Raw genomic sequence first — 27328 nt, 5'->3', positions numbered from 1 at the left:
TGCTTCTATTTTCAGTTCTCATGGAAGAACAAGGGCAAAATTATGAGTGTAGGAATGTGACTCTTTCATCTCATTAAATGAATGTTCAATAATAATTTAGAAGGTCATATATTTACTTTATATTCTTACAGTATGCACTGTACCGAATTAGATTGTAAGCCACTGTCATAATTGTATCCTGCAATGGTTATTGGAAGAAACATTTTATGGTAATTGTAATCTTAATTGGAGAAGGCAGATGTTAAGAAATTCTCTCTCTCTCTCTCTCTCTCTCTCTCTCTCTCTCTCTCTCTCTCTCTCATGTTCATGTTAGTTTTGTGTGTAGTATTGTAGTAGTTCAAAGTTATTTTATCAGTGAGCTGGCTTGTGCACAAGATTTAGGGACAACTTAAGAGGATTTTAAGAAGAAACTGAAATGGATATTCAAAGATTGTCATGGCCTGGGAGAACAATTCATTGAAGAAAATTTTAAATTTTAAGTGATAAATGGATGGAGCTCAACAGATCGACCAAATAAGGGCTGAAATTATGGCATTAAAAAATAAATAAGAATGCTGATGATGATGATGGTGATTTAATCATTTTCATAATTACAGTGGAGTTATGCTACGAAGTGCTGGTATCAAGTGGGACTTACGCAAGACACAACCATATGATGCCTATGATCTTGTGGAATTTGAAGTACCAGTTGGAAAGAATGGCGATACCTATGACAGGTAAGTTAAGTTATTTGTTTGGTGTTGCCCTTTGGAAATGCTGGTCATGTCAGGAAGCTGGCTGTCTTCTTTTGTCCAAGCCTTCTTTGTGAATGTAACCTAGCAATGATCAAATGGATGGTAGCTTTTGTCTTTGTGAGTAAAGACCACTCAAGTTGTAAGGTGTTTATATAATTTTCACATAATTTATGCAATAGCTGTTGTGCAAGTAGAGGAAGTACAATACATATATATACCTTCGGAAGAAATTTTGGCTCAAGTTTAAATTATAGTGTTCTCTTCATTGTACAGTACCACCTCAGCAGATATGTCGGTGGTTTGCCCTGATAAGTAATGAAATGTGACAAGTAATGAAGAACCCATAATGTGGCCTACTCACTCTTTCCTCCATCTGTAGTACATATTTTAATAAATTTTGAGAAAAGTAACACTGTATTAGGTTGCCATTAGTACTGTAGTGTAAATCATGTAATTTACTTGGTAAATATTCCCAGTTCATTTTTACCTCATGTAGCTTCTTGAAACAAGAGCAGGGATGTGTGCTTGTTTACTTTGTCTCTCTTGCATTGTGTTATTATCACAATTTTCGACAAAGTATCATCACTTCATTGGATTAATGTTTAAATCGAATGCATTACATATTACACCAGATTTAATTAATGATATACAGTTGCCTAAGTTCAAGTAGCTAACTTGTTTTGGAGCCTGTAATGATTAGCCAGTGTAAATTTTTGTATGCCACAAAGAATAGAAAACGGTATTGCTTTAAAATATATATTTAGTAAGCCCTGTTTTTGCATATGCATAAAGATACAGATGAAACATTTATTAGATTATAATGGGAGATACTAAGGTGCAGACTTAACCGCAGCTACTCAGTGTGTACTTAATTAGCAGAGGGATGAACCCTGCCACTCACAACCCACTTTCAGTGCATAAAGAGCTTTGTTATTAAGTTAACCCTGGATAGGTTTCACTATTTTGGTGCCCCATTAAAGGTGCGTGGGGTCGAGCTTGACCCGAGCGCCCAGAAAAGTTTGTGAAAATTCAAAAACTGTAGCTATGCTGTACATTTTAATTTCTAAAATAAATTTCACCATTGCCAAACACAACTGAAAAGATAAATCATAGTAACTTTTTTACTGTAGGTATTTTTTGCCGTATTTTTTCTTTCTCTGATATACAGAACTGTTCTTTATTACAAGAATAGTAGTTGACTATGATTTTCACACACATAACAGTACACAAGAGAATGTTTCATTTGTAAGCAGCACAGCATAAAGAACAAAAATCAAAATAAGAATCAAAGTAAAAATGAAACAAATAAAGAAAGGAACAAAGAGCATGAGATGAAGGAAAAAAGCAAGCCAACACCGCGTTATGAAATGTAAGCACTGAGATATGAGGCATTAGCACCGAGGTACAGAGCAAGCAACAAGCACTGTATCTATGATGCCAGGGGATGGTGCAGATACACCAATAAATGTAGATACATACACAAAATGATTAAATATGAAGATGGAAGATCAAATATATAGGAAAAGTTGGATATTTTGATGTCCGAGTTTCTTGAAATGAAGAAAAGAACAACATATCAGAACAGGAAAGAGACATGGGAAAATCCTTATTATTACCCATATTAGATAATGGGGATAACGCAAATCATCATAGTGATGAATGCGCATGGTTTAGTTTCGAATAACTCAAAAAGAAAAATAGAGTTCTTAGAAGAACTAACCCAAACTGAAAAAGTAGATATATTGAAAATAAGAGAAACCTGGTATCCCAAGAGACTGGTAATGATGATCAGATAAAGGGGTTCCAAACTTATAGATCCGATAGAAAAAATAGGAATCAAGGGGGAACTGCGATATATGGGAGAGATATAAATCAAGGAAAAGTCAGTGCGAAATATAGTAACACACAACGTGAACTAATGGCGGTAGAATTTGAATCTGAAAAATTAGTGAACATAATATGCAGATCCCCTATTACTAAAGTGTTTGACATAATAATTTGAACTAGATGATATATGTAGAAATCACAAAGATTGGACTATATTCCTATCTGCATCCAGAGACTTTTAACTTCATTTCATAGATTGGAAAGAACAAATAGGAGATTGTGGTTGTAGTTATACATATAAAAAAAAGAGTAATAGTGGCACAGAAGATACGAGGCAATTTGAAAACCTGTTAGCTATGCTAATAGAAGGTAACATTCAGCAGATAAATGTGTGATGTTGAATAGGGATCTGTTATGCAATGATCAAATAGCAATATATTGGCAAAATGTAAATAAAAAATGGGAATGTTGTTCCGGCATTTCAAAACAAGAAAAGCCAAACACATGATTATGCTTTATAAAACGTATGTACATAGTCTACTTGAATATTGCAATATGATTTGGTACCCACACTACCAAAAGGATATTGCACAAATAGAGAGTATACAATGGTCCTTTACAGCTAGAATAGAAGAATTTAAGGACCTTGACTACTGGGAAAGACTACAAATTTTAAAATTGTATAGTCTCGAAAGGAGAAGAGAACTCTACATGATAATACAGGCATGAAAGCAGATAGAAGGAATTACCAAAAACATCATGGAGCTAAAAATATCAGAAAGAGCAAGCAGAGGTAGAATAATAGTGCCCAAAACTACCAGGAAAACTAAGGAAAGCACACACGACATTAATCCACTATGCACCAGCATCGATAATGCAATATCTATTCAATGCATCACTAGCTCATCTGAGGAACATATCAGGAGTGAGCGAAGATTTGTATAAGAATAAACTTGACAAATATCTAAGCTGCATCCCAGACCATCCAAGATTGGAAGATGCAAAATATACCGGAAGATGCATTAGCATTTCTCTCTCTCTCTCTCTCTCTCTCTCTCTCTCTCTCTCTCTCTCTCTCTCTCTCTCTCTCTCTCTCTCTCTCTCTCTCTCATGAATTACTGTATAATAAAATTTTATGTACAGAATTTAAAAAAATATTTCCATTATTGATTTATTTCTTTTGGGAACCAAAAATTATTTTCATTCTTTCAATAAAATGAGCTTCAATCAGCTGATTCCCAGAACATAAACATTACACGATATGTGGGATGATCCATTTTGTATACATGTTATGATGATAACTGATCAAAATAATAAGTGAAATAGCATATTGATGTGTTTACATTATTAATACATATTGATATTTGAAAACTGTACTAACCCTATAATTTTATCCACTTGCTTCTATGCCTGGCTCCCTCGCTTCCTTCCCATGCCATTCCCAGTCTTGTGTCTGGGTTGAAAGAAATTAACCTTCCCAGTGAGTGTTGTGTAGCGGAGGAGGTGATCATCCGTTCTGCCAGTTCTCTTAGACCCAAGTCACTGACTTACCCCTGCACCTGGAAGAAGTCATACTGAATGTCCAAAGAAGGTGGAAATTACCCTAGGTAATTGCCCCCTTTGTCGAGCCTGTTGCATATTCCCAGGTGTTGACAGACACTGGAAAATCATCTTCATTGAGGTGTAAAGCTATTCGTCCCTTCAGATATTCTAGACTTGAAGTCCTTGTCATACTCCTCCTCACCTGTTAGGAGTCACACTGGCAGTCCAAGGGAATCTGAGAGGGCTTGCCCCCTGGTAGTTGCCCTTCAGTTGAGCCTCTAATCCAGGTTTTGACAGACAGCCCTGAAAAGGCGTCTTCAGGAGCTGTAGTGGTGGTGGCGGCTATCTGGCCTGTTGGATATCCTAAACCTAAAGTCCCTGTCATACTCCTCTGCACCTGGTAGGAGACATACTGGCAGTCCCAAGGAGTCCAAGGGGGGTCTGCCCCAGGTAGTCAGCCCCTCAGGTGACAACAGACGGCCAGTGGAAAGGTGTCTTCCCGGATGTGCACTGTCTTTCCTCTAGTTCAGAGGCTTCAAGCCCTGAATAGAGGTGCCAGTAGCTCAATAATGATAAATCAAGACCATTGAAAAGGTCTGCTGTGGATGTATCTCACACCCCTCAGTCACCTTTCTTCTTCTCAGCTCCTGACAATGAACTCCATGTGTTTGCTTATGAGCTTTAGTTTCTCTTATTTAAAGGATTTTGTGGCGCTTATGGATCCTTTCAAAAGACTCCTTTAATTTACAATCAGTCCTTCATAGTCTTTGGTCTGTATGAGGTGTTGTCAGAGAATCTGTGCTGCCTTGCAGTTTTTGGGACAACCCAAAGTGGTTTTCTCTAGAATGTACAGAAGTAGAATGTCCAGTGTTAATGAACTTCAGTGGGTCTTGAGCAGCTGAGTGCCTGCTGGTGCCAAAGTGCTCAGTGGCTCCAGAGCTCTCAGTGACTGTCGAGCAACCAGTTGCTCTTGAGCACCTAGTAACTCCTGGGGTCCAGTATCTCCCCAGCACCCATTTGTGCCCATGCATACAGTTATACAAATATTATGGAAGCGCTTGGCACCAGTGCCACAGTTTACGGCACCAACTCCCATACAGCAAGCTCCTGCTTCTTCAGGTTTGAATCTGTCACTAGATTCTTCCTTTTCTTTGGAGTCAAGACATTACTACAATTTTTAGTGTAAGCTTTGTGGTCAAAGATTTTTTTAGTAGTCTGACATTCGTCAGGAACAGAGAAGGCATGTGTCTTTTGCATTCCTTCCTCTATTACTTCGATGGATCTAACCTTACCGAAGATTTTATCCAGTGTCTGATTTGCCTTTACTGGAATCAGGAACGCGAGTCATCACCTAGGTTTGTCTCCCATTGAAATCCAGTGCAGACAAGGATAGTTGGATTGTCTGCTAGTCCTTGTCACCTTTCTTCTTCTCAGCTCCTGACAATGAACTCCATGTGTTTACTTATGAGCTTTAGTTTCTCTTATTTAAAGGATTTTGTGGCACTTATGGATCCTTTCAAAAGACTCCTTTAATTTACAATCAGTCCTTCATAGTCTTTGGTCTGTATGAGGTGTTGTCAGGTCTTCAGTCAACAGCTGGCCTGCAAAGTCCGAGAGACTGCACAATAATTTGCAAAACTGCTTGGTTGTCCGCAGATTGGAGACAAACCAGAATACCCATCTTTTGAGACAGTTTCTTAGTTCAGGGACCTATGCTTTGAAATTTCTGCAGCATTATAGGTCTTCATGTGAGTCCTCCCTCCTTTTCAGTGACCTCTTTTCTGGACTTGATGTCAGTCTTTTACTTTCCACCTCGGATTTTGGTTGAGGAACCGAAGGGGGAACCATAAATGTCCAGGTCGTGCTCTTCGGAAGATGGAATCTTCTCACACGTTGGACAGTGGTAGTTGTCTCTTGACGAGACCTCGGTCCCATCACATACAGTCAGTCCCCGATTATCAGCAGACTTGGTTATTAGTAATCCAGTTTTATGGCGCTCATCTAGTGCCATAAAATCGGCGATTTACGACATCATAACAGGTCGCGTTTCGGTTATCAGCGCCATAAGATGCCAACAATAGTTATCAGAGGTGCCATTAAATGGTTATCGGCACTATTAATGGCAACTCAGTGCCATAAATCGGCAAGTTTCTGTTAATGGCAGTTTTTGCTTATCAGCATCCTGCCAAGAACAGAACCCCCTCCAATAACTGGGGACTGCCTGTACTATACTTCACAGGGGAAAAAAGTTTAATTTTCTCTCTCATTTTGTATCCAAGCAAGAGATCCTCCACTGTCAACAGTTCAGGTTCGATTTTGATTCAAGTCATCTAAACTCTTGTGGATGAACTGAGAGCAGGTCTTTCCCACTGGGTAGAACTTGCATCCCTTGGTCTGGCGGAACAGGAGTTCGTGGGGCATTTCGACTATGATCCTATTTGCCTCTCCTTGGAACCCTCTAAACTTCAGGGAGCTTGTCGATAAAAAGTTTTTCTGCTATCGAAGCTGGAGTTGGTCTCTATCCCTCTTCTTAGAGAATTTTATGGCCCTTTTTTGGATGCCGCTTCTGTACCTGAGGAGATCTACATCTTGCATACTCCATCAGTGAAGGGTATTGGCTTATGCTTAGTGTTTAAGCAAAGGGGCCAGCTCTTGATTACCTTAACTTGTCTTTGGGGCATCCAAACAAGGAAGGGATCTTGTCTCCTGGAACCTAGGTGTATTTCACTGACCATCAAGTCCCTTGATTGTTCCCCTTAGTTAATCTTCTCGATTTCCTTACTTGGAAGACACCCTTCTGAGTAGCCTCTGGCTTCCACTAGGATGTACTAATGAGATCCAAACTTTTGATTAGATAAGGTCTTTTAACACAAAGAGACATTTTCCTTGTCTACCCTGCGATCTTTAGCCATAATGAGGTCCCATTCAAGCTTTAGATCCTTTCTCCCTTTGGAAATCGACTCTTGAGAGCCGGGCTAAAAACAATATGCAGAACCCCAGTCTTGGTAAACTTTGAGGTCGGCCAATTTGAGAAAAAAAAAAACATCAATGGAAAGAGGAAAATAGGCAAATCCACAAGGTGTAAGAAAAAGAAAAAATTTTCCCTACCTTCTGCAGGAAGTTGAAAATTACTATAGTTTATACGCGAACAAACCTTCAGTCTTAACAGTAGGATCATTTTGTAGCGCCCAGCTGGATCCAGTTAAACAGTCGGAGATTGAAAAGCAAGGAATCTGGGATCTGGCAACATGTACGTATATCGGATGAAAAGTGGTCAAAGACTGCGCACCCACACTATCATGTTTAGTCTTTTTCTTAGCTGCCTGGGTGAGCAACATAGTTGCTTACTCTCCGTCCAACCCGTTTGTTTTGCCTGTTTTCGCTCTTTTGCTTGTCTCTGTGTGTGTGCTTGTGTTGTTATGGCTTCCTCTGCATCTTCTTGACCTTGCCTACGTATGTGCCCGGTGACTTAAGGTTTCCCATGTTCTTGCTTCCTGGCTGCTTCGGCTATGGACCCCCATTCAACATGCAGTAAGAGTCATGCTAATTTTAAACATCTAACTTACCTGGTAGTTATATATATATAGCTTAAGTCCCTGTGACGTCACGGCAGAATTCAAAACTCTCGGCAATCGCCGATTGGGTAGTCAGGTGTACCACCTGTGCACCCTCTATCCAGGTACCTGGAACCATTCCAACTATTCCTCAGATCTTCCCTGCCGCCGTTTCGGCTAACATCGTGGAATTTTACTCGCTTTCGCCCGTGTTTTTCGCAATTGATTTGGTGAAGTACACTTTGGCTTTCGCTTGTTGTTGGGTGTATGTAGATCATCTTGATAATGATAATGAATCATAATGAATGATGATGATAAGAGAATGTTTACATTATTGTGACTCTTATTCTTGATCTCTCTTTCGCATTTTCCAAACATGGCTGACTCTGCTTCGATTGTAAGAATGTGAGTGAGAGGATGTAATTCTTGGTTTGTTAAACCTCGATAGATTCTCGTTAATATTATATAAATTGAGAAGCAAGAGTGATCATTTAGCATGATACAAGGAGAAAATGACTGGATAGATATTATTGCTATGTGCGAAATCTTGAAAATAATAACATCAGGAGAGCGAAGAGTATTATGTCTCGCTCTTCTAGAGATAGTCGGGGAATTAACAATTCTCTTTCCCTTACTAGTGATCCTATTGACCCTGCTTTCATAGTGATAGTTTCTATTCCCCCCAATTGATATAAGTGTTGGTCCAACTTTATAGGACATGATAGCGACCATTCAAGCCTTTGGTAAAGGTATAATCCCCTGTGGAAACAGGGAGAAATCGTGGTCGAATGTGAGAGATTTTAGAATCACAAGTTACATTGTTAAAATCAGTGCAAGTGCAAGTGCAGTGGAGGGTGCGACCGCTCGGACCTGTCGTGCTCCTAGTCCTAGACCTCTTCCAAGCTCACCAACCCCTGTGAGAAGGAATGTCAACCGACGAAGGGAGGCGAGAGGCTTTAGCTACCGAGCAGCCGTCCCCTCGAGCGTACCTGTTGACGATCCCCAGGACGTTCACCCTCGCCATAGGAAAGGCAAGGTAAAAATTTATTATGTTTTTTCGATTGATACGGCTCGGATCTATCGTACTCCTGGTCCTAGACCTCTTCCAAGCTCACCAACCCCTGTGAGAAGGAAAGTCGACCGACAAAGGGAGACGAGAGATTTTAGCTCCCGAGCAGCCGCCCCCAGGACACTCATACTCGCCATTGGATAGGCGAAGTTAAAGAATTTTCTTCGTCGTCTGACGATGCAGTACCCAGACGGGGCTGGCTTTAAGCTTCGAAATCTAGATCCTTCATAAGAAGGAGATCATGAGTGACACAAAGCGTCAAGAACTGCCAGGATGTAGCATTGCAGCAGTCCGAAGAGATTTTAGTCCGATTACGAAGACAAAAGGAGGTTGGAGAATGTCAGTTCCCCCACCAAAAGCAGTAAGATGTCGCACAGGCGGCCATCTGCTTCGGTGGCAGACGGAAAGACGTCGGACACGGTTGGTCCTTTTGTCGAAAGCGGTAAGATGTCGCACAGAATCCATCTGTTTCGGTAAAGGACAGACAGATGTCAGACGCTTTTATGCCTTCTGTACATTCTCCTCTTCCTTCTTCGCTTTGGTCTTCGTCTACGGATGATTCATTGTTTGATGTAGATAGATACTCCTTATCTGTGTATACTCAGCATATAGAGAAAAACTATCTTCATACATGAAGATCTGCCAGATGGCTCAACATGACGCCCAGCGTCAAGTACATAAGCATAGTGACGACGGACGTCAAAAAACCGAACGTCAAGATGATAATGCCGTCAAACGTCAAGTGCTTGAACGTCAAAGTCATATACATCATGATGTCGGTCTCCGACATGACGCCGAGCGTCAAGAGTTGGAGTGTCAAGAGACTCCGAGAGTCAAGAGGATCATGGCGCCGAGCGTCAAGAGAATTATGACGCCGAGAGTCAAGAGTTACAGCGTCAAGATCATAAACATAATGACGCCGAACACCAAAGTGCCGAGCGTCAAGATCCTAAGCGTCAAGATCATAAACATGATGAAGGATCATATACAGCACGATCCCTGACACTAAAGATCCCAACGTCAAGGGGATCATGGCTTCGTCCGAGTAGATCTTGAACGTCAGGATCATAAACAGCATGATCCTGGGCACTTGAGCGTCAGGATCATAAACATCATGACGCTGTACACCAAGTATCCATGGGTGTCATGATCATATACAACCGCCAAGGGGATCATGGATCTGACCTTCTAGATCTTGAACATCTGGATCATAGATGATCGTCAGGATCATAACATCATGACGCTGGATACCAAAGGTCCATGGGTGTCAGGATCATATACAAACGTCAAGAAGATCATAGAGCAAAGCGTCAATAGCTTGACTGTCAGGATCATATACATCATGACGCCAGACGTCAGCAAGACGTCGCTACTTATATTTGATTACATTCAGGAGAAAGGAAATTTGATAACGTCCTTTCTCCTGTGAGTACCTTAGAGCCTGTTTCAGATGAAGAGCATTCAAAGGAACAACATGCTTCATCAGATTTGAAAAGACTTATAAAGGTCTGTATATTGAGATTTTCCAGAGAGCTTTATTCCAGCTACTCCTCGTTCCCTTCCTTCAGAGTTTACGCTTGGGAAAATCGTTCTAATATGATAAACTTTACAAAGAGGGGTTTTGTCTCCCTCTTCCAAGAGAAATCTAAAGGTGATGGATAACTGGTGGCAAACGAAGAAAGAGCAAATTAAAACAGTTTTCTCGTTTTCCCCCAGCAAAGTTAGCATCCAGCTCGACTGTATAGCATGAGACGAGAGAAGCTCTTGGCCTTGGAATTCTTTCTTCGACCCAAGGGGACTTCTCGAGTATGGCGGATTCTTTTCGTCGAACAGCTATGAACAGAACCAAAGTGCTTTAGTCGACTTCAGAATTAGATCATCTCGTCAGAGAAGTGTTCAGAGCTTTCGAGTTTTAACTTTTTGGGAACGTAGAGCGTCAAGGTTTTTACACCTAGACTACAGACGACAATATTCTGAGCAACAGGACGTATGGACTCCAGGACGCCAGGCGTCAAGATTCTGGACGCCAAGACGCTAGGCGTCAAGAAACTAAAAGTCAGGAAGCCGATCGACAGATTCTCGACGACAGAGCTCCAAAAGTCAAACTGGACTCCAGGACGCCAGGCGTCAAGAGGCTGGACGCCAGGACGCCGGACGTTCAAGTATTTGAACAGCAGGATGCCAAATGTCATGAATTATTTTTTTTCCTTACTTATGAGGTCATACTCATTCATTGGGCCTGTTTTATGCGCCTCTTTCAGCACAAGAGTTAGCGAATGAGGTCTCCTCTGCCTTAACCCAGAAGGCCACACAGGACTTAATATCGAGAATTCTCGATACTTGTTTTTACGATAATCGGTAACCTCGCAGAATGCTTGAATTCCTGGGATTTCTAGCATTTGCAAGAATATCTGCTACTGGAGTAAGAATATCTCTCAGTAGATGACCAACCCTGGAATACACAAGAACGAACCCGAACATCCAGTTTAGATTGAACTTTTGTCTTCGGGGTTTTTCAATGTTTACTATTGAAGCTTTCCTTAGGGGAAGACTTCTCCTTTACTCTCTTGACTAGAGAAGGAAAGGTGTAGATTTCCAATCCGTATTTTCATTCTCGAAGGGAAAAGAATTAGGATGGAGGTCGTTTGTGCAGAAGCCTACAAATATACGACGGATATTACCCTCGAGACATAATTCTGTTAAGCAGTTGCATTGTCCAGGGGGCAGTCGCATACCGTAGTTAATTCTACGGTTTGTGACCGAGACGACTTCGGTCTTAATAGAACTGCAACTCGGGACTGTCTATCTTCCTAGGAGTTACCAGTTTCGATTTTAAAATACTATGGTATGGTCACGACAAAACCACCTCAGTTTTTTGTATTTACTGAAATCCGTTTCGTTTAAATATAATTGCTCGAGCATAATAGATTCCTTTTTCTTTTAACGCTCGATTATTCTACCTGAACGCATTCCTTAGAGGAATGAATTACCTGGCAACTCAGGATAGCGAGTGAGCAAGAACTGATTAGACCGAGACTACAGATTCGGCAACCCAGTACCAGCTGGTTCTCCAAGACGCACTGTCTTATTATGTCTCTCTTCCCTACAATGATTGACTACCGAACCTGTTCTCTGTACAACAATATCAGACTTACGTCTCTTTTTAAGGGGGATTCTCGCATACATGTATGACATCTTCGGCATCCCCCTTGGATATTGCGAGAATTTTCAACAGATATATATATTCTGGACTTTTTCATCTTGACGTTTACCGCACAGTAACAGAAGTCTTTACTACTCTCCCGCTGTATCGCATTGCAATAATGCAGAATGTCTCTTCAGACTTCTGAGTTTGTCTGCAAAATAATCTCGTGATCGATAGGGGGCAATTGTTCGTTGTTCACCCTGAATTGACAGATATATACGGAAGACATCGCCTTCTCCCCGAACTGCCAGCTCTATTTCCAATTGATCAGCCCATGAGAAGTAGAACTTCCCTGTTTTTCCATTACTGGAAACCGCCCCGCTTTCATTGCAACTACAACCCCTCACCTTACAGCAATGAAATCGCTGTTAGCGTTTTCAGTCCTTTGTAAGCGGAGGTATGGAACCTTGAGAATCCTTCTCTCGATTCGACTGTAAAGACGTAGGTTGCATTCACTCTCCACCTTCGTCTTCAATGAAACAGTGTTGTTTGCTTCTTAGCTGGGATTCATCTACTAGGGGAATGTCTTGCCATAAAGGACCTCGGTCTCTAAAGGGCAATTGACTTGGCCCTATTGGGCACATGATTTAAGAGAATCATCACCTCGTTAAGGGATTCACTACCTCACTGTCCAGCACCAGTGACAAACAAATAGATAATTTGTATTGTCTCTCGGCATAACCTTTTTAAAAGACAAAAAATCACGTGACTTGCTCGGATGCTTGGAGTCTACGCCACCGAACGCAGTCGATAAACAGATCTCAGAGCGCCCGAGTCAGTTACGATCTACGCTGTAGACTTAGTAGGTTGTTCCAGATCAATCATTACTTCATCCTAATAGATTGTCCCAGCAACCATACCATGGACATCAGCCATGGAGTGTCGCTGTCCTATCCATTGCCGAGAAGAAGAATCTTCACTGCAAGGGGATAGGACAATAAGAGACTCTACGCTGCAGACTGTAAGACAAGTCGTAACATTTCGACCTCGACCATTAAGCGATACATAAACATGTTCGGAGAGGTCATCATTGACAGGAACTTAGACGTGTCTGAATATAAAGATCTCCAAGACTTTCATAGACCCTTCGACATGACTAAAGAAAGACGACATGACTAAAGAAAGACTACAGTCCCCTCCAGCATAGAATCTGGACATAGTCCTGAAGTTTCTCATGAGTGATAGGTTCAAACCTTTACAGGAAACATCATTTAAGGACCTCACCGTATAAAACTCTCTTCTTAGTTGGTCGAACTACAGCGAAAAGAGTCAGTGAAATCCATGCCTTCAGCAAAGCTGTAGGGTTCAGACAGGGTAATGCTATCTGCTCTCTACAACTGGAATTTCTAGCGAAGAACGAACGCCCTTATCTGCCCTGGCCCAAATTGGTCGAGATTCCAAACCTGTCGGAGCTCACAGGTAAGGAATTAGAGAGAGTTCTTTGTCAGGTAAGGGTCCTGAAGCATTACCTGAAAAGAACGAAGCAATTATGTGCCAATTCAGAGGGGCTTGAGTGTTTTGTCAGAAAGCCCTCTCTGCAAATGTCAAAGAATGCGCTTCCCTTTTTCATTAAGAACCTTATAAGGGAAGCTCATTCAGAATATAGTGAGGCGGATCTCAAAGCACATGAAGTTAGAACAGTAACAACATCTGTAGCTTTCAGATAGATCAGGTCTTTACAGAGTATAATGGACTCTACTTTCTGCAGAAGTAAGTCAGTGTTTGCCTCACACTATTTGAAACATGTGCAGACTCTTTATGAAGACTGTTGCACTTTGGGACCATTCGTAACAGCGAATGCAGTAGTGGGAGAAGGAGCTACCCCTACAATCCCATAACCTAATACCTTTTTCCTTCCTTGGAACTGTTGAATTTTTATGGTTGTTTGTGGAGACTGGACGCAGGCTTCCACAACCATTGAGGTCTTCAGCCCCCTGGGTGGATCGCTGGATCTCTTAAGGAAAGCAGACATAATGAGGCACAAGATTATTAAAGTCAGCTTCCTTAAACAGGTACAAACCCATAAGTTTGTTTATTAACTCTTATGTCAATTCCAACGATGTTGGCTGTCTCTGACCCTCCACCAAAGGTGTCAATCAGCTATATATATATAACTACCAGGTAAGTTAGATGTTTAAAAATTATATTTTCATATTAAAATAAATTTTTGAACATACTTACCTGGTAGTTATATATATATAGCTTAAGTCCCTGTGACGTCACGGCAGAATTCAAAACTCGCGGCAATCGCCGATTGGGTAGTCAGGTGTACCACCTGTGCGCCCTCTATCCAGGTACCTAGAACCATTCCAACTATTCCTCAGATCTTCCATGCCCCTAGTCTCTAGAGGGGAGGAGGGTGGGAATTAAATTATATATATAACTACCAGGTAAGTATGTTCAAAAATTTATTTTAATATGAAAATATCATTTTTTGTACTATAACAAATCCCTGCCCGGAATGTCATGCATGGGCTAAATTGCAGTGGAAATTATTTTATAGTAAGAGGGAGCATCATAGATTTTCGACTCTTCCTTGGTGGGAAGGGTTTTCATCGCCTCGCCCAGATGCTTTGTCTTCTTCCTCAGCCACACCCCATGATGCTAGAATTTGTGTGCTTGTGTCTCCTTCCTTTTCTTTTGTTGATTTGTTGTTAGACGTATCAGGAGGCTCTCGGGTTGATTTAATGTGTAATGTCACCCCCTCTCCCTCGGGGGTTAATTTGCTTCCTGGGAGGGAGGAGGCTATGTCATCAGTTTCTTCTCTTTCAGAAGCAGAGGCGTCCAAAATGGTGGCGCTCTGGGCGTCGCTTAGTCTACAGGGTTCACCCTTGCTGATGTATTTCATGGATGTTCCCCCCCCCCCCCCCCCCCCCCCCCCCCCCCTCTCTCTCTCTCTCTCAGGCCTCCCAAGCTCTACCTCCTGCCCCTGGCCTTCTTTACGTTGGTGCCCGTGGTTGGCCATTTTGTAGTGCGCTGCCTGGGTATTATTTTATCGCTCCCCCAGTTAGGCCTGCCGCTAGCTCAAGTCGGGGGAGGCCGTGACGTCTCTCTCAGCACTGTTGGTGACGTCACTCTTAGTTCCATCTGTGACGTCACTCCCTGCTACGTCGGTGTCGTTGGTTGGGGCTGCTGTGCTGCCTTGCTCCTCTGTGCTGTCATCATTTGCTCCCGTGACGTCATTGCTGCCATCCAGGATGTATCCTCTGACATCCGTGTCGTCTGCATCCTCTCTTACGGATCCATCTGAGGCTTTATGTCAGGTGGTTCTTAAGAGATTGGATTTAGAGGATAGGTTTGCTGCCTTCTCTACTGAGCAGGCTGTGAGCGAACATGTTGTGTCGCTTCCCCCTCTCCTGCCAAGAGGGTGTGTATGGAAGGAGTGGTGTCTTCCTCCCCTCCATCGCCTCCATCTCCACCACGTCGGCATATCAAGCGTTGGAGGGTTAAGGACTTTGTTATTTCTTCGCCAATGAGTGAAGAGCGGCACGTCCGTGTTCCTGAGAGTGTTAGTGTTTCGTCTCCTTTCCTTGTGCAATCTGCTGTTGCTGCGTTGTCCTCCTCTTCGGGACACGAGCATGTTGCGGCCTTGCACGTATGTGTGCATGTTGGTGATTTGTCTGCTGCTTCTGCTCCAATACCTATTCGTCGTCGTAAGGATCTTAAGGCTCCTTTGAAAAGATCAAAAGTTGTAAATGCAGAAGTGGTGCAGGCAGGGTGTTCGCCTTCCCCTCCTGATGATGCTGTTCATGGTTCGACTCTGAAGAATTCTCGTTCTGAGTCAGTAGTTCGAGATGGTTCTCCTGTCACACATACATGTGTCTGCTCTGCACGGATTGGTACGTGGACACGTACGTGAGTCATCTGTTGCGAGTGTTCATAGTAGTGTTCCTAGTGTTGTGATTGGTTCGTCACAGGAGTTGGCGTGTGGCTCCAGTCCGGACAGGTCTTTTGTGTCTGTGTTGGCTGGCACCCCAGGTTCTTTGGCTGCTGGGTCTGCAGTTGGTTTGCACGAGGAAGGTGTTTTGGATAAGCCCACATCTTCTCATTGTCAGTCTTCATTGCCAGAGCAGGAGGAATGGGACACAAGAGTTTTTGTCTTCTTTTACTGAGGTTTTTGATCTCATTCGTGGGTTCAACACTCTGGAAAGTAGGACTCAGGCTCGGTGGTCTTTCACTCCTACTTGCTTGGAAGCCTTGCTGGGGGCTATGCAAGATCCTAAGTAGTCTTTTTAGCATCCTTTATCAGGACATGTCCAGTCGGTCTTGCAGAAGGTGAATGCCTCTGTGTCAGACTGGGATGGCTCTCTTCAGTCAAGGGGTTCTTCCAAGTTGCTTCCTCCACCCCTCACGAGGCATAGGAAGTATTACGCTATGAACTCTGTCTGCTTGTTGCCTCGACATCTTAACCCAGACGTCATACGTCTCAAGCCAGGGTTGACTTTGGTGCAGGTGAGGTCAGTGGCACCGTTCTTGTCACCGCAGGATGCCTCGGTGATGGAGTCTACAGTAGCCTCCATGTTCCAGACGGCGTTGTGGTTAGACTCGTGGTCGACTGCCATTGCCAAGATTGCATCTGACAGGTCTGCAGAAGGGTTGATGAGTGCATCTTCTCTTGCCAGTTTGTTACAGTCTGGGGGCAAGGCATTTTCTTATCTTGCCCATATTAGTATCAATTTGTGGGTCGATCTCCTGATCAGAAGAGACGCAGTGTTGTCCAGGATGGTGAGATCGACCTGACGTGAAGGACAGGTTGGTGCACCAGACTGTCTCCAAGTCGGAGTCTCGTTCTAGGAGACGTCCCCTCCTCCTCCTCCCCCTGTTCAGCAACAAATGCAGAGATCGTAGCCTAGTAAGCCATCTAGAAATTCTGCTTCGGCTGGGCCCTCTCATTTGTCGTCTCAGCCTAAGTCAGATAACCATCGTCCCTTTCGGCCCCACTCTTACAGGTCAAGGAGGGGCTCCAGGGGTAGAAATAAGGTGGTCGTCAATAGGTTGGGCACCTCTCTTTCTCCTTTGCCAGGGGTGGGGGAGGGGGGTTGCCTGGCAGGCCAGTGGGCCAAGTGGCAGAGTTATGGGGTAAAGAAGTGGGTAGTAGATGTCCTTTGGCTGGGGTATCTACTACTGTTTGACTTCTCCCCCCTGCTCTTGGACAGACCTTTGCTCAGGCGGGTGTATTCCCCCGATTCTCCGAAGTTCTTAGCGCTCCAGAAGGAAGTGCAGAAAACGCTAGACAAGGGAGCGATAAAGGAAGTGGTGTGTCTGTCTCCATGGTTTTACAGTCACATCTTCTTGGTGCCAAAGGCGTCAGGGGGTTGGAGGCCTGTGATCGACCTATCCATTTTGAATCATTTCATCAGGAAGATGAGGTTCAAGATGGAGACCCCGCGATCGGTGTTGGCAGCAGTGAGGGAAAACGACTTCATGCTGTCGATAGATCTATGGGACGCATACTTCCAAATCCCTATTCATCCATCGTCCAGTAAGTTCCTTCGCTTCTCTCTTGGAGACAAGGTGTTCCAGTTCAAAGTCCTGTGCTTCGGATTGACCACGTCCCCTCAGGTGTTCACAAGGGTCTTTTCTCTCATCTCAACTTGGGCCCATGCTCAAGGGATCCGTCTGCTGAGGTACCTCGATGACTGGTTGGTCGTGCGAGTTCCAGAGAGAAGCTGCTGCAGGACAGAGACCTCCTGCTTTGGTTTTGTCTGGAACTCAGCATTTTGGTGAACCTAGAGAAATCGAATCTCGTACCCAGTCAAAGAATTCTTTATCTAGGCATGGTCATCTATACAGCAGCATCAAGGGTTTTTCCGTCAGATCAGAGGTTGGAGAAGTTGCGAGCAATGGCGCGCAACTTCCTGTCGCAGCAGGATCAGTCAGCTTATCAGTGGCAGGTTCTTCTGGGGATTTTATCTTCTCTGGAGAAGCTGATCCCGCATGGGTGACTTCATCTTCGGTCTCTGCAATGGAGACTAAGGGACTTCTGGTCTCCGGCAAAGGACTCACCCCTAATAAAGGGGTTCCTCTGTCCCTAGAAGTGAGAGAAGATCTTCATTGGTGGTTGGACAATCAGAATCTCTTGGAGGGTGTTCCTCTGCGTTCTCTGCCGCTGTACTTCCTTCTGTTTTCAGATGCCTCCCTCGCAGGTTGGGGTTCTCATTTAGGCAGCCTCATAATTTCAGGCGTTTGAAGTTTGGAGGACAAACGGCAACATATCAACATGTTGGAGTTAAAGGCAACCTTTCTGGGTCTGAAGGAATTTGGGGAGAAAGTAGAGGGACATTCTGTAGTTCTCATGTCAGACAACACCACGGTGGTTGCTTATGTGAACAAGCAGGGGGTACTGGTTTCGTGTCGAACTTCACGCTTTGACAGTCGAGAGTCATCAGTGGCCGGTCAACTATTCAGTGGAACTCTCAGCCAGGTATATCCCTGGCAAAAGGAATGTGGTCCCGGACAAGCTCAGTCGTCGGGATCAGGTCTTAGGCACAGAGTGGTCCCTTCATCAGGTCGTGGAGGACAGGCTTTTCTAGGTTTGGGGGAGACCTATGCTGGACCTCTTTCTGACCCGGTTCAATAGGAAACTAGAGATTTTCTGTTTGGTGGTTCCAGATTCTCTGGCATTAGCGGAGGACGTGTTCCAACATCCCTGGGACAACCTCCAGGAGATGTATGCCTTCCCTCTGTTTTGTTTGATCCGCCTAGTACTGAACAAGATGGTGAGGTCACAAAATCTCAGGATGACATTAGTAGCTCCTCTGTGGCTGCAAGCGTAATGGTTTCTGGATCTTCTGATGTTGTCAGAGGTGCCGAGGGAGATTCGCCCGTGGCGGCATCTTTGTCAGCCGCACATAGAAAGATTCTTCCAGTCAGTAGAATCCCTTTTGCTTCACGGTTGGAGGCTATCAAATATCTCCTCCAAGTGAGAGGCTTTTCTCAGAAGACAACAGGACTATTATGTCCAGCAATCTCAGGAAATCTACCTCTGCCATTTACCAAGGTAAATGAGCAATCTACTGTGATTGTTATCGTAAACAGGGTTTTCTCCACTCAAAACCTCTATTCAGCACATAGGCTTTTTAAGACTTCCTCAGGGATGAAAAAGGCTTGTCCATTTCTGCTATTAGAGGCTACAGGGCGGCCCTAAGTTTAGTGTTAAGTCTTAAAGGTGTTGATATCTCATCCTGGGAACTCTGCTGTTTAAAGGGTTTGAGCAGTCGTATTCTCCGAGAGAGCTTAAGCCTCCAATGTGGGATGTTTCTTCCGTCCTGAGAAGTTTCACTAAAGCTCCTTATGAGCCTTTACGTTGTTCATCAGACAGGAACTTTACACTCAAAATGGTTTTCATCTTGGCTTGGCTTCTTTGAAAAGAGTGGGGGAGCTTCATGGCCCGAGCAATGATGTGAAGCACGCCAGGGGTTGGGGGCCAGTGTCCTTCAAATTTGTCCCGGAATTCATGGCTAAGACCCAGAATCCCTCGGTGCAGGATGACAGGTTCGCCTCCTTTTCCATTCCATCTCTGGGTGACTTTGTGGCTGGTGATTCTCAAGAGCTATTGTTGTGCCCTGTCTGGGTTCTGTGATGCAATCTGAAGAGGATGCGACATCCAGGCCAGGATGTTGTAGGCTTTTTGTTAGCACGGGGCATTCTAAGAAAAAGGTTTCCAAGAATACAAATCTCTTTGGTTACGTGAAGCCTTCAGATAGGCGTACAGTGTTCCCCCTGTATTCGCGAGGGATGTGTACCAGACACCCCTGCGAATAGTTAAAACCTGCGAATAGTTAAAACCACCACTAAAAATGCTTATAACTGCCTGTCTTGAAAGTTCAGATACCAAATGTATACTTTTAATAACATCCTACTTCAAATATACCTAAAATTACTAACCTATTACTGCATTAATCTTTGAGGTTATATTATTAATATAATTTCAAAGTCATCTTAAACATTTTACCATTAAAAACATATACCTACAGCCAATAAGAGAGAGAGAGAGAGAGAGAGAGAGAGAGAGAGAGAGAGAGAGAGAGAGAGAGAGAGAGAGAGAGAGCGCATTGAATGGCAACATCATGTATCTGACCGTCAAGAGTGAAATTATGAATTATTTCTGAGACATAGAGAATAATAATGGAGAGAGAGAGAGAGAGAGAGAGAGAGAGAGAGAGAGAGAGAGAGAGAGAGAGAGAGAGAATAACTCTGACTCCTTTTCCTCCGCCAATTCCTATATCAACTGTCATTTACTCCCCCGCCCACCTTCCTCCAAGTGGATAAAAAGACTGGGAATGGCTGTTTTTAATTAATCTTATTAATATTTGAAAATTAGTTGTAAGGTAATCATTTATTTACACTACAAAACAAATATACATGAGAAGAGAGAGAGAGAGAATAACTCTGACTCCTTTTCCTCCGCCAATTCCTATATCAACTGTCATTTACTCCCCGGCCCACCTTCCTCCAAGTGGATAAAAAGACTGGGAATCTCTATTTTTAATTAATCTTATTAATATTTGAAAATTAGTTGTAAGGTAATCATTTATTTACACTACAAAACAAATACATGAGAGAGAGAGAGAGAGAGAGAGAGAGAGAGAGAGAGAGAGAGGAAGAGAGAGAGACGAGGCGAAGATTGCGAGGAGAGAGAGAGAGAGAGAGAGAATGTTATTGTTACTGTTTAATCTCATTAAACTTAATATTATTTGTAAACTAGTACTGTATATTATTATTTTACCATAAAATGTAGTAATGTCCTTAAAGATATACTTATACATACATTTCCAGCTCAAACAGAGGGAGAGAGTTACCACTAGGACATACTAGTATCTCGTGTGGAGAGAGAGAGAGAGAGAGAGAGAGAGAGAGAGAGAGAGAGAGAGAGAGAGAGAGAGAGAGAGAGAGAGAGAGAGGGGGGTTATCCTTATTTAAGACTGAAATGGATAGATTATTGTACTCTTTAAAATACTATCACATATGAATTTTGAAATTAGTTATATTACTATTATTATTATGCAAAAATATTAATAAACATACACATGTACCATAGAAATTCTCTCAATCAGTAAAAGAGAGAGATGAGAGAGAGAGAGAGAGAGAGAGAGAGAGAGAGAGAGAGAGAGAGAGAGAGAGAGAGAGAGAGAGAGAGAGAATTTACATGATCCTAAGAGGGCAACACAGTTGTTGGACCCCAGCCAATTCAGCTTGGCTACTTGGAGTTCAAAGAACAAGACACGGGGTAAAATGCAATGTCTTTCATTCTTACATAATTTTTTTTTTATTTATAAACTAAAATCTTGCTAATTCACCCTAGTATTTTTTTTAATGAATTTATATTATTGCTGTTTACATTAATATTGATATTTGAAAATTAGTAAATCATTTATCATCCAAAAAACATACATCTCTGTAAGAGAGAGAGAGAGAGAGAGAGAGAGAGAGAGACGGAGAAGAGAGAGACGAGAGAGAGAGAGAGAGAGAGAGAGATTATCGTAGAATTTGTAAAATACTTTCACATATGATTTTTCTAATTACAGTTGTTATTATTATTATTATTATTATTATTATTATTACTATTAGTATTATTATTATCATATGAAAATATTAGTAAACATATTATACATATGTGTACCATAAAAATCTCTCATCTCAGTAAAGAGAGAGAGAGAGAGAGAGACCTGGAGTTTGAAAGAAAGATGTGTGAAGACTTTGATTTCCTTCATTCTTATATAATTTTTAAAATTTATAAACTAAAATCTTACTAATTCACTGTAGTATTCTTTATTGAAGTGATTGCTCTTTACATTAATATTAATATTTGAAAATTAGTAAATCATTTATCATACAAAAAGCATACATCTCTGTAAGAGAGAGAGAGAGAGAGAGAGAGAGAGAGAGAATTATTATTATTATGTGATATCATTTAATCTTATTAAACTTACTAATACAGATTTGATCAATATTAGTATTTTGAAATTAGTAAATCATTTTTGTATCATAAAAATGTATTTAGGCATGAAAATAACATCAAAATACACTAATTAGTGATTATTTATCATCGGAAAATCCCACGATTAGGCAAATTCACCGCAAATGATGGGTAGATATGGTCCAGAGAAAAATCCGCTAAACAGTGAGTCCGCGAATACGGGGGGCCCACTGTATTTGATTCTTGATAATTCCGCTGCTGAGACTGTGCAGGCTAGAGCATGAGACTTCAGGGGTATTGGTCCCTCTCTGGCTTTCCAGAAAAATTTGGCTGTTCATAGAGTTAGGAGCGCTGGTACTTGTTTACGCCAGACCACGTTCACCTCTTTCTATCTTAAGGATGTTGCCCACAGATCTATGGACACTTTCCTTGGGTCCTGTAGTGGCTGCCCAACAGATCATGTAAACTCATTGTTGCCCTTAACCAGGCACATTTGTATCTTACCTAAGATGATTGTGTGGAAGAGAGCATGAGTGAGTTGGCTGGTCTCTTTCTTTCTCTTGTTCCTTTCCTTCCTCCTGCGGGCGGGTTGAAGAATAGACACATCATTTGCTGGACTGGTCTGGTACGGGTGAGTAATGTAGTCATACTGGTAGTTTTGTTTTGTGTTAAAATAGTCAAACCCTTTGTTCAGTAGCAGGCAGTCCCCAGGTTATGATGGTCTCGCCTTACGATGTTCCGAGGTTAAGGCGCTTTTCAATTATATTAATCAGAAATTATTTCCAGGGTTACGACGCCCACAACAGTGATCTGGCAGATGAAATATGACACCAAAAATGCAAAATAATCAATATTTGAAGTTTTTTTGATGAAAAATGCAATAAGAATGCAGTTTACATAGTTTTCAATGCACCCAAAGCATTAAAAGTAAGGTTTTCTTAGGATTTTTGACGATGTTCCGGCTTACAACGATTTTCGGGTTATGACGCGTCTCAAGAACAGAACCCCCGTCGTAACCCGGGGACTGCCTGTACTCCACTCTCTAGCAAGGGGGAGTGGAGAGTGATAACGAATCCTGATGCATTGGTGTGTTATCGAACAGTTGGAATTTCTCTGTAGTTCCCCACTGCAATGAATCTTCTCATATATCATTGTATGTGACTCAGTTGGCTGAGTTGGTGTATATCAGTTTATCTAGCTTCTCATGGGCATTAGTCCCTCTCCTGTAGATATTTCTTTTGGAGTTGGATTGGTAGGTTGGCCCCAGCCAGTTTAGGATGTCTGTACATCCCACCAAGTATAAGTCTATCCTATTGTTAGGACCGAAAGTTTGTTCGCATATGGCAAATGAGAGATTTTGTAAGACAATTTGTATTTTTCATAGCTACAAACCTGAGGTCTTAATGTTTACTGCCCACCTCTAGCCGCTCCTCTGTCATCTTCTGACATCCTGGGTTGGGAAAGACTAAACGTGATAGTATGGGTGCGTGGTCTTTGACCAGTTTTCACCCAATATACGCACGCGTTGCCAAATTTCACAGATTCCTTGCTTTTTAATCTCTGATTGTTTAACCGGATGCAGCTAGGTGCTAGAAAATTATCCTATTGTTAAGACCTCAGGTTTGTAGCTATGAAAAATAGAAATTGTCTTAGAAAATGGCATTTTTCAATCCCTTGTAGGGTCTCTTTTACAAGACAATCGTAAATTTTACTAATTTATACATGTTTTTTCTAATAAATAAATTTATTTTATTTTGTAAAATTATAATTACATCTCATACAGTATCAAAACATGTAAGAACTAAAATCAGTAACAAATTCTGAATATATTTGTTGTAAAATATTTACATAAATTTACTGAAGTTGAAGCTGCAGCTGGACTTTTTATCAAAGGCGAGGCCCACCATCAATAATAACTGGGTTTGATGACAGCAAGGGCATGCGGTTGTAAAACCCCCTTTGCCAAACAATAAACCATGCTTAATGTTTTAAGGCACATCAGGCAACCGAACCCTTAATGTAAGGATAACAGTGGGGAAGAAGATGCCGTAGTAATTTTGGGTTATATATGTCTTTTATATTTCTTTGCACATTTCATTGCAAAATTACAGTTGTAACTGACATACTATGATAAAAGATAAGAACTAAAACGAACAGCAACCCCTGGGTATATTTATGAGCAATTATATAATAAAACGTCATGTGAGAGAGAGGCAGTATTTACTCCCTTGAAGTCAAGACCACAACTAGCTCATGAGCCACCTGCTTCTTGATTTTAGCCAGTCTTAAAAGTTGCCAATATATAGTGAATTTATGGGCTATAGAAATAATGGGAACTCTTAACTGCCTGATTCCTTCAAGTCGATGGTGCTTAAGGTTGATGCTCACCATGAGTGGATCCATCCACCACCCAAAACCTGTTATTGCTACTCATATAACGGGATCCATCCATTAAGGGTTAACAGACATCATTGGCTCTGAAGGATAGAAAACCCTTTGTCCAGCTGCAGCTTTCGGGTTTTACCTGAACAGGGTCGGATTAAGATCATTCTCTGAGAGGGGTTATTTTTGGTATGCTCAAGAACATTTGCTTTTTATGGGAAAGCTAAGGACATCAGGCCAGCCTCTTCTTTAGCTTTCAGGCTTAATGTCTTACTTCCATTCTGAATCATCTTGTGGCACCCAACTCGTCTGGAGCCAACTAAATTCTGGCTTCCAGTGATAGGGCTTTACAGTGCCTTTAGGTTCTAACTTGTCTGATAACCAGTTCTCTGGGCAAGAGCTACAATCTGGTGTCGGCTACTGTCTGACACCAGCTATAGAGCTTCCAGAGCCACAAGCCTCGAGCTTGCTCTGAGTTCCTGCTAGCTCTCACGAGTGCCCTCTAGCCCTGAGCTCCTAACACGAGTAGAGTACAGCACTTCTGGCAATAGCTACAGCCTGACACCAGATCGTTGTCTGAGTGTCCAAAGTGCTCTCCAGCTCTGTGGGAGAATAGGGAGGTCACTGTTAATTTGGAGATTACATATAGCAATGTGGCAAGATCCATTTCATTCACTGGCTAGAACATATAACCCTTATTGACTTTTACCTTGAGGAACACTCAGAATTAGGAGGGCAGTTTGCCTTCTAAGTAAAGCTAAGGATGACAGAATAACCTCTACCCCTTTAGCTTATAATTTTGCCTCATACGTCCATTCTGCCTTCAAACTACTACTTGGAATGTAGTCGTTCTTAGTTTCTCAATGATTTTATGGAAGTTAAGTGTTCAGACCATTTCTAGTGACTGGCATGGTATAGCAGAGGGAAGCATAGGATTTTTTCCTACTATCTTTTCACCTAGTAATAAGGTATCAAGTTTGTGGAGCTTGGGCGTGTAATGCATCTGAAGCACCCGCCACTCTCGGTGGATGGGTTGTGGTTTATCTCGGTGTAGTTGACAATATTGTATGGTTGTTTTAATTTGGTGCTGCACCCAGGGCAAGGGCAGACACCTATCATGCTTTACCAGCATATGTACGTGAATTTTGCTGTAAAGCTGCCTCTTATGTAGTAGGTGACACTTGGCAATACCGCCACACCTTTACAGGTTAAGATGACCAACTAGAGGCAGTATCCCAGTAGCTTTCTGAACTGATAAGGAAACAACAAGCATTGTATTCAGTGTTGGCAACTTTTTTTATTACTATTTATTATATGTAATATTTTGGAGTAGTATATGTCCATGTCTCCCACCTTCTATCAATGTGGGAATCAGCTATGTAATTACTTGGTAAGTTACTTATATACAAAAGATGTTTTTATAAAAAATAATGTTTAATATATATACTTACCAAGTAATTATTTCATTGGAGCCCACCCTACTCCCTGCTGATGGACATTAGGCATGAACAAACAGTTTTCTGCTTACTGTCGTTCCTATTTTCCTGCTAGTTGAAATATGAACCCATACAGTTGTTTGAAGTATTACATGCAAAATTTTGAATTCCAGCTGTTTTATAAGTGGAACTTGTGTAGTTATTTGGTAAGTATATATAAAACTTAATTATGCAAATGTCATGTTTCACAAGATTGCTTGTTAAAGAAAATGTTGAAAATCTACCATGTAAATACGTTTAGTAAAGAATACCCCCACTTTTTCACTCTTTACTTTGGTGCAAATTTTTGTGGAACACATCTTTCAGTTTCACCAATTTGCAAATTTTTCAATGGACTGTATACTATCTCTAAAATTATTACTGATTGTTTTTTTTTTTTTTTTTTTTTTTTTTTTTTTTTTTTTTTGGGGGGGGGGGGGGGGGGTGGATCTTAACAGTTTGCTTAAGCTTTCTCTTCCATATTCTGCTTCTGTACAGGTATTTGATGCGTGTGGAAGAGATGCGTCAGTCACTCCATATCGTTGAGCAATGCTTGAACCAAATGCCCCCAGGAGAGGTGCGTGTTGACGATGCCAAGGTGACCCCTCCCAACAGAAGTGAAATGAAGGTCAGTATGAACAGATTTATAATAGAATTGAAGTGGTCAGTATAAGCAGATATATATGAGAATGATAAAATTATATTTCTGGGCTCAGCTCGTGTCGGCCTATGAAAGGATCCTTAATATCATTCTTTCTAGGTAAAATTAATTCTAAAAATTACCAGAGAAAAACAAAATTAAGGAAAAATGGTCAGTGAAAAACTGACTCGCTCACTCTTAAAAAGAAGTGTCGGTATGGCAATAGGGGCGAGTGGGAACACTACCACGAGACATTCACCAATTAGACCTTCCAATCAGAATACTAGAGGATGCCACGGACAGCAGCGCCCCTAGCGGTCATCCTTAATTATTAGCGCCAGCGTTCGTACGCATTTTCTTGCTTGTGCTCTTTTCTCGGGATTTATCTCATCATCCGTCATGGAACGTGCTGCCATCGCAACGGCTAAGTTAAGTGCCTCATAAGTAGTGTTTTACTGTATTTTAGTCTTCCAGGAACCAGTATTTTCCTTCTAATAGGTCATATACGGTTTCCCGGTCGACTCGTGGCGGCTCCATGCTGCCTCGTTAAGAATTCCCACGGTCTTACCAGACTGGGACTTTCTTTATAACTTATGGGGCTTACTATATCACGTTGCATCGTTTTTTACATCGCTCCTTTAGCTAGGTTAGCCCTATTTACCATTTCTCTTTGTTTGGTATTTTAGGGCATATTCCCCCCTGTTGTTTTCTAGCCCAGCATCCCGGCTCTTGCTCTTTCATCGGCTATCGCTGGCTCCGAGTAGGCTTCTGTTCCTCGGAACAGTTTGCTCCTCCTGGGCTTCTTTTCCTTCTACCTAAAAGTGTCTTTTCATCTTTACGATGTAATTTTAGTTCTATTTAGGGTGTTAGGCTAGCCTAGGGGGTGCATTGTCCCATGTATTGGTACAGCCTGGTTCACGTGGCCCTTCCACGGTTGTGTTGCTATCGCGGCTTAGGCCACTTGCGGTCACGTGTTCCATC

General features: G+C 42.1%; 1 protein-coding gene across 1 annotated transcript in view; it reads left to right on the top strand.

Moving 5' to 3' along the window:
* Positions 1 to 27328, top strand: part of LOC135215529 (NADH-ubiquinone oxidoreductase 49 kDa subunit-like) — a 198304-nt gene that overhangs the window by 151735 nt on the left and 19241 nt on the right. The window contains 2 exon segments of the mRNA XM_064250359.1: positions 597 to 716; positions 26206 to 26335. Of these exon segments, the coding sequence (XP_064106429.1) occupies positions 597 to 716; positions 26206 to 26335 (250 nt within the window).

The sequence above is a fragment of the Macrobrachium nipponense genome, chromosome 19 (genome assembly GCF_015104395.2).
Source record: "Macrobrachium nipponense isolate FS-2020 chromosome 19, ASM1510439v2, whole genome shotgun sequence".
NCBI lineage: Eukaryota > Metazoa > Arthropoda > Malacostraca > Decapoda > Palaemonidae > Macrobrachium > Macrobrachium nipponense.
This window is presented reverse-complemented; position numbering and strand designations above follow the sequence as displayed.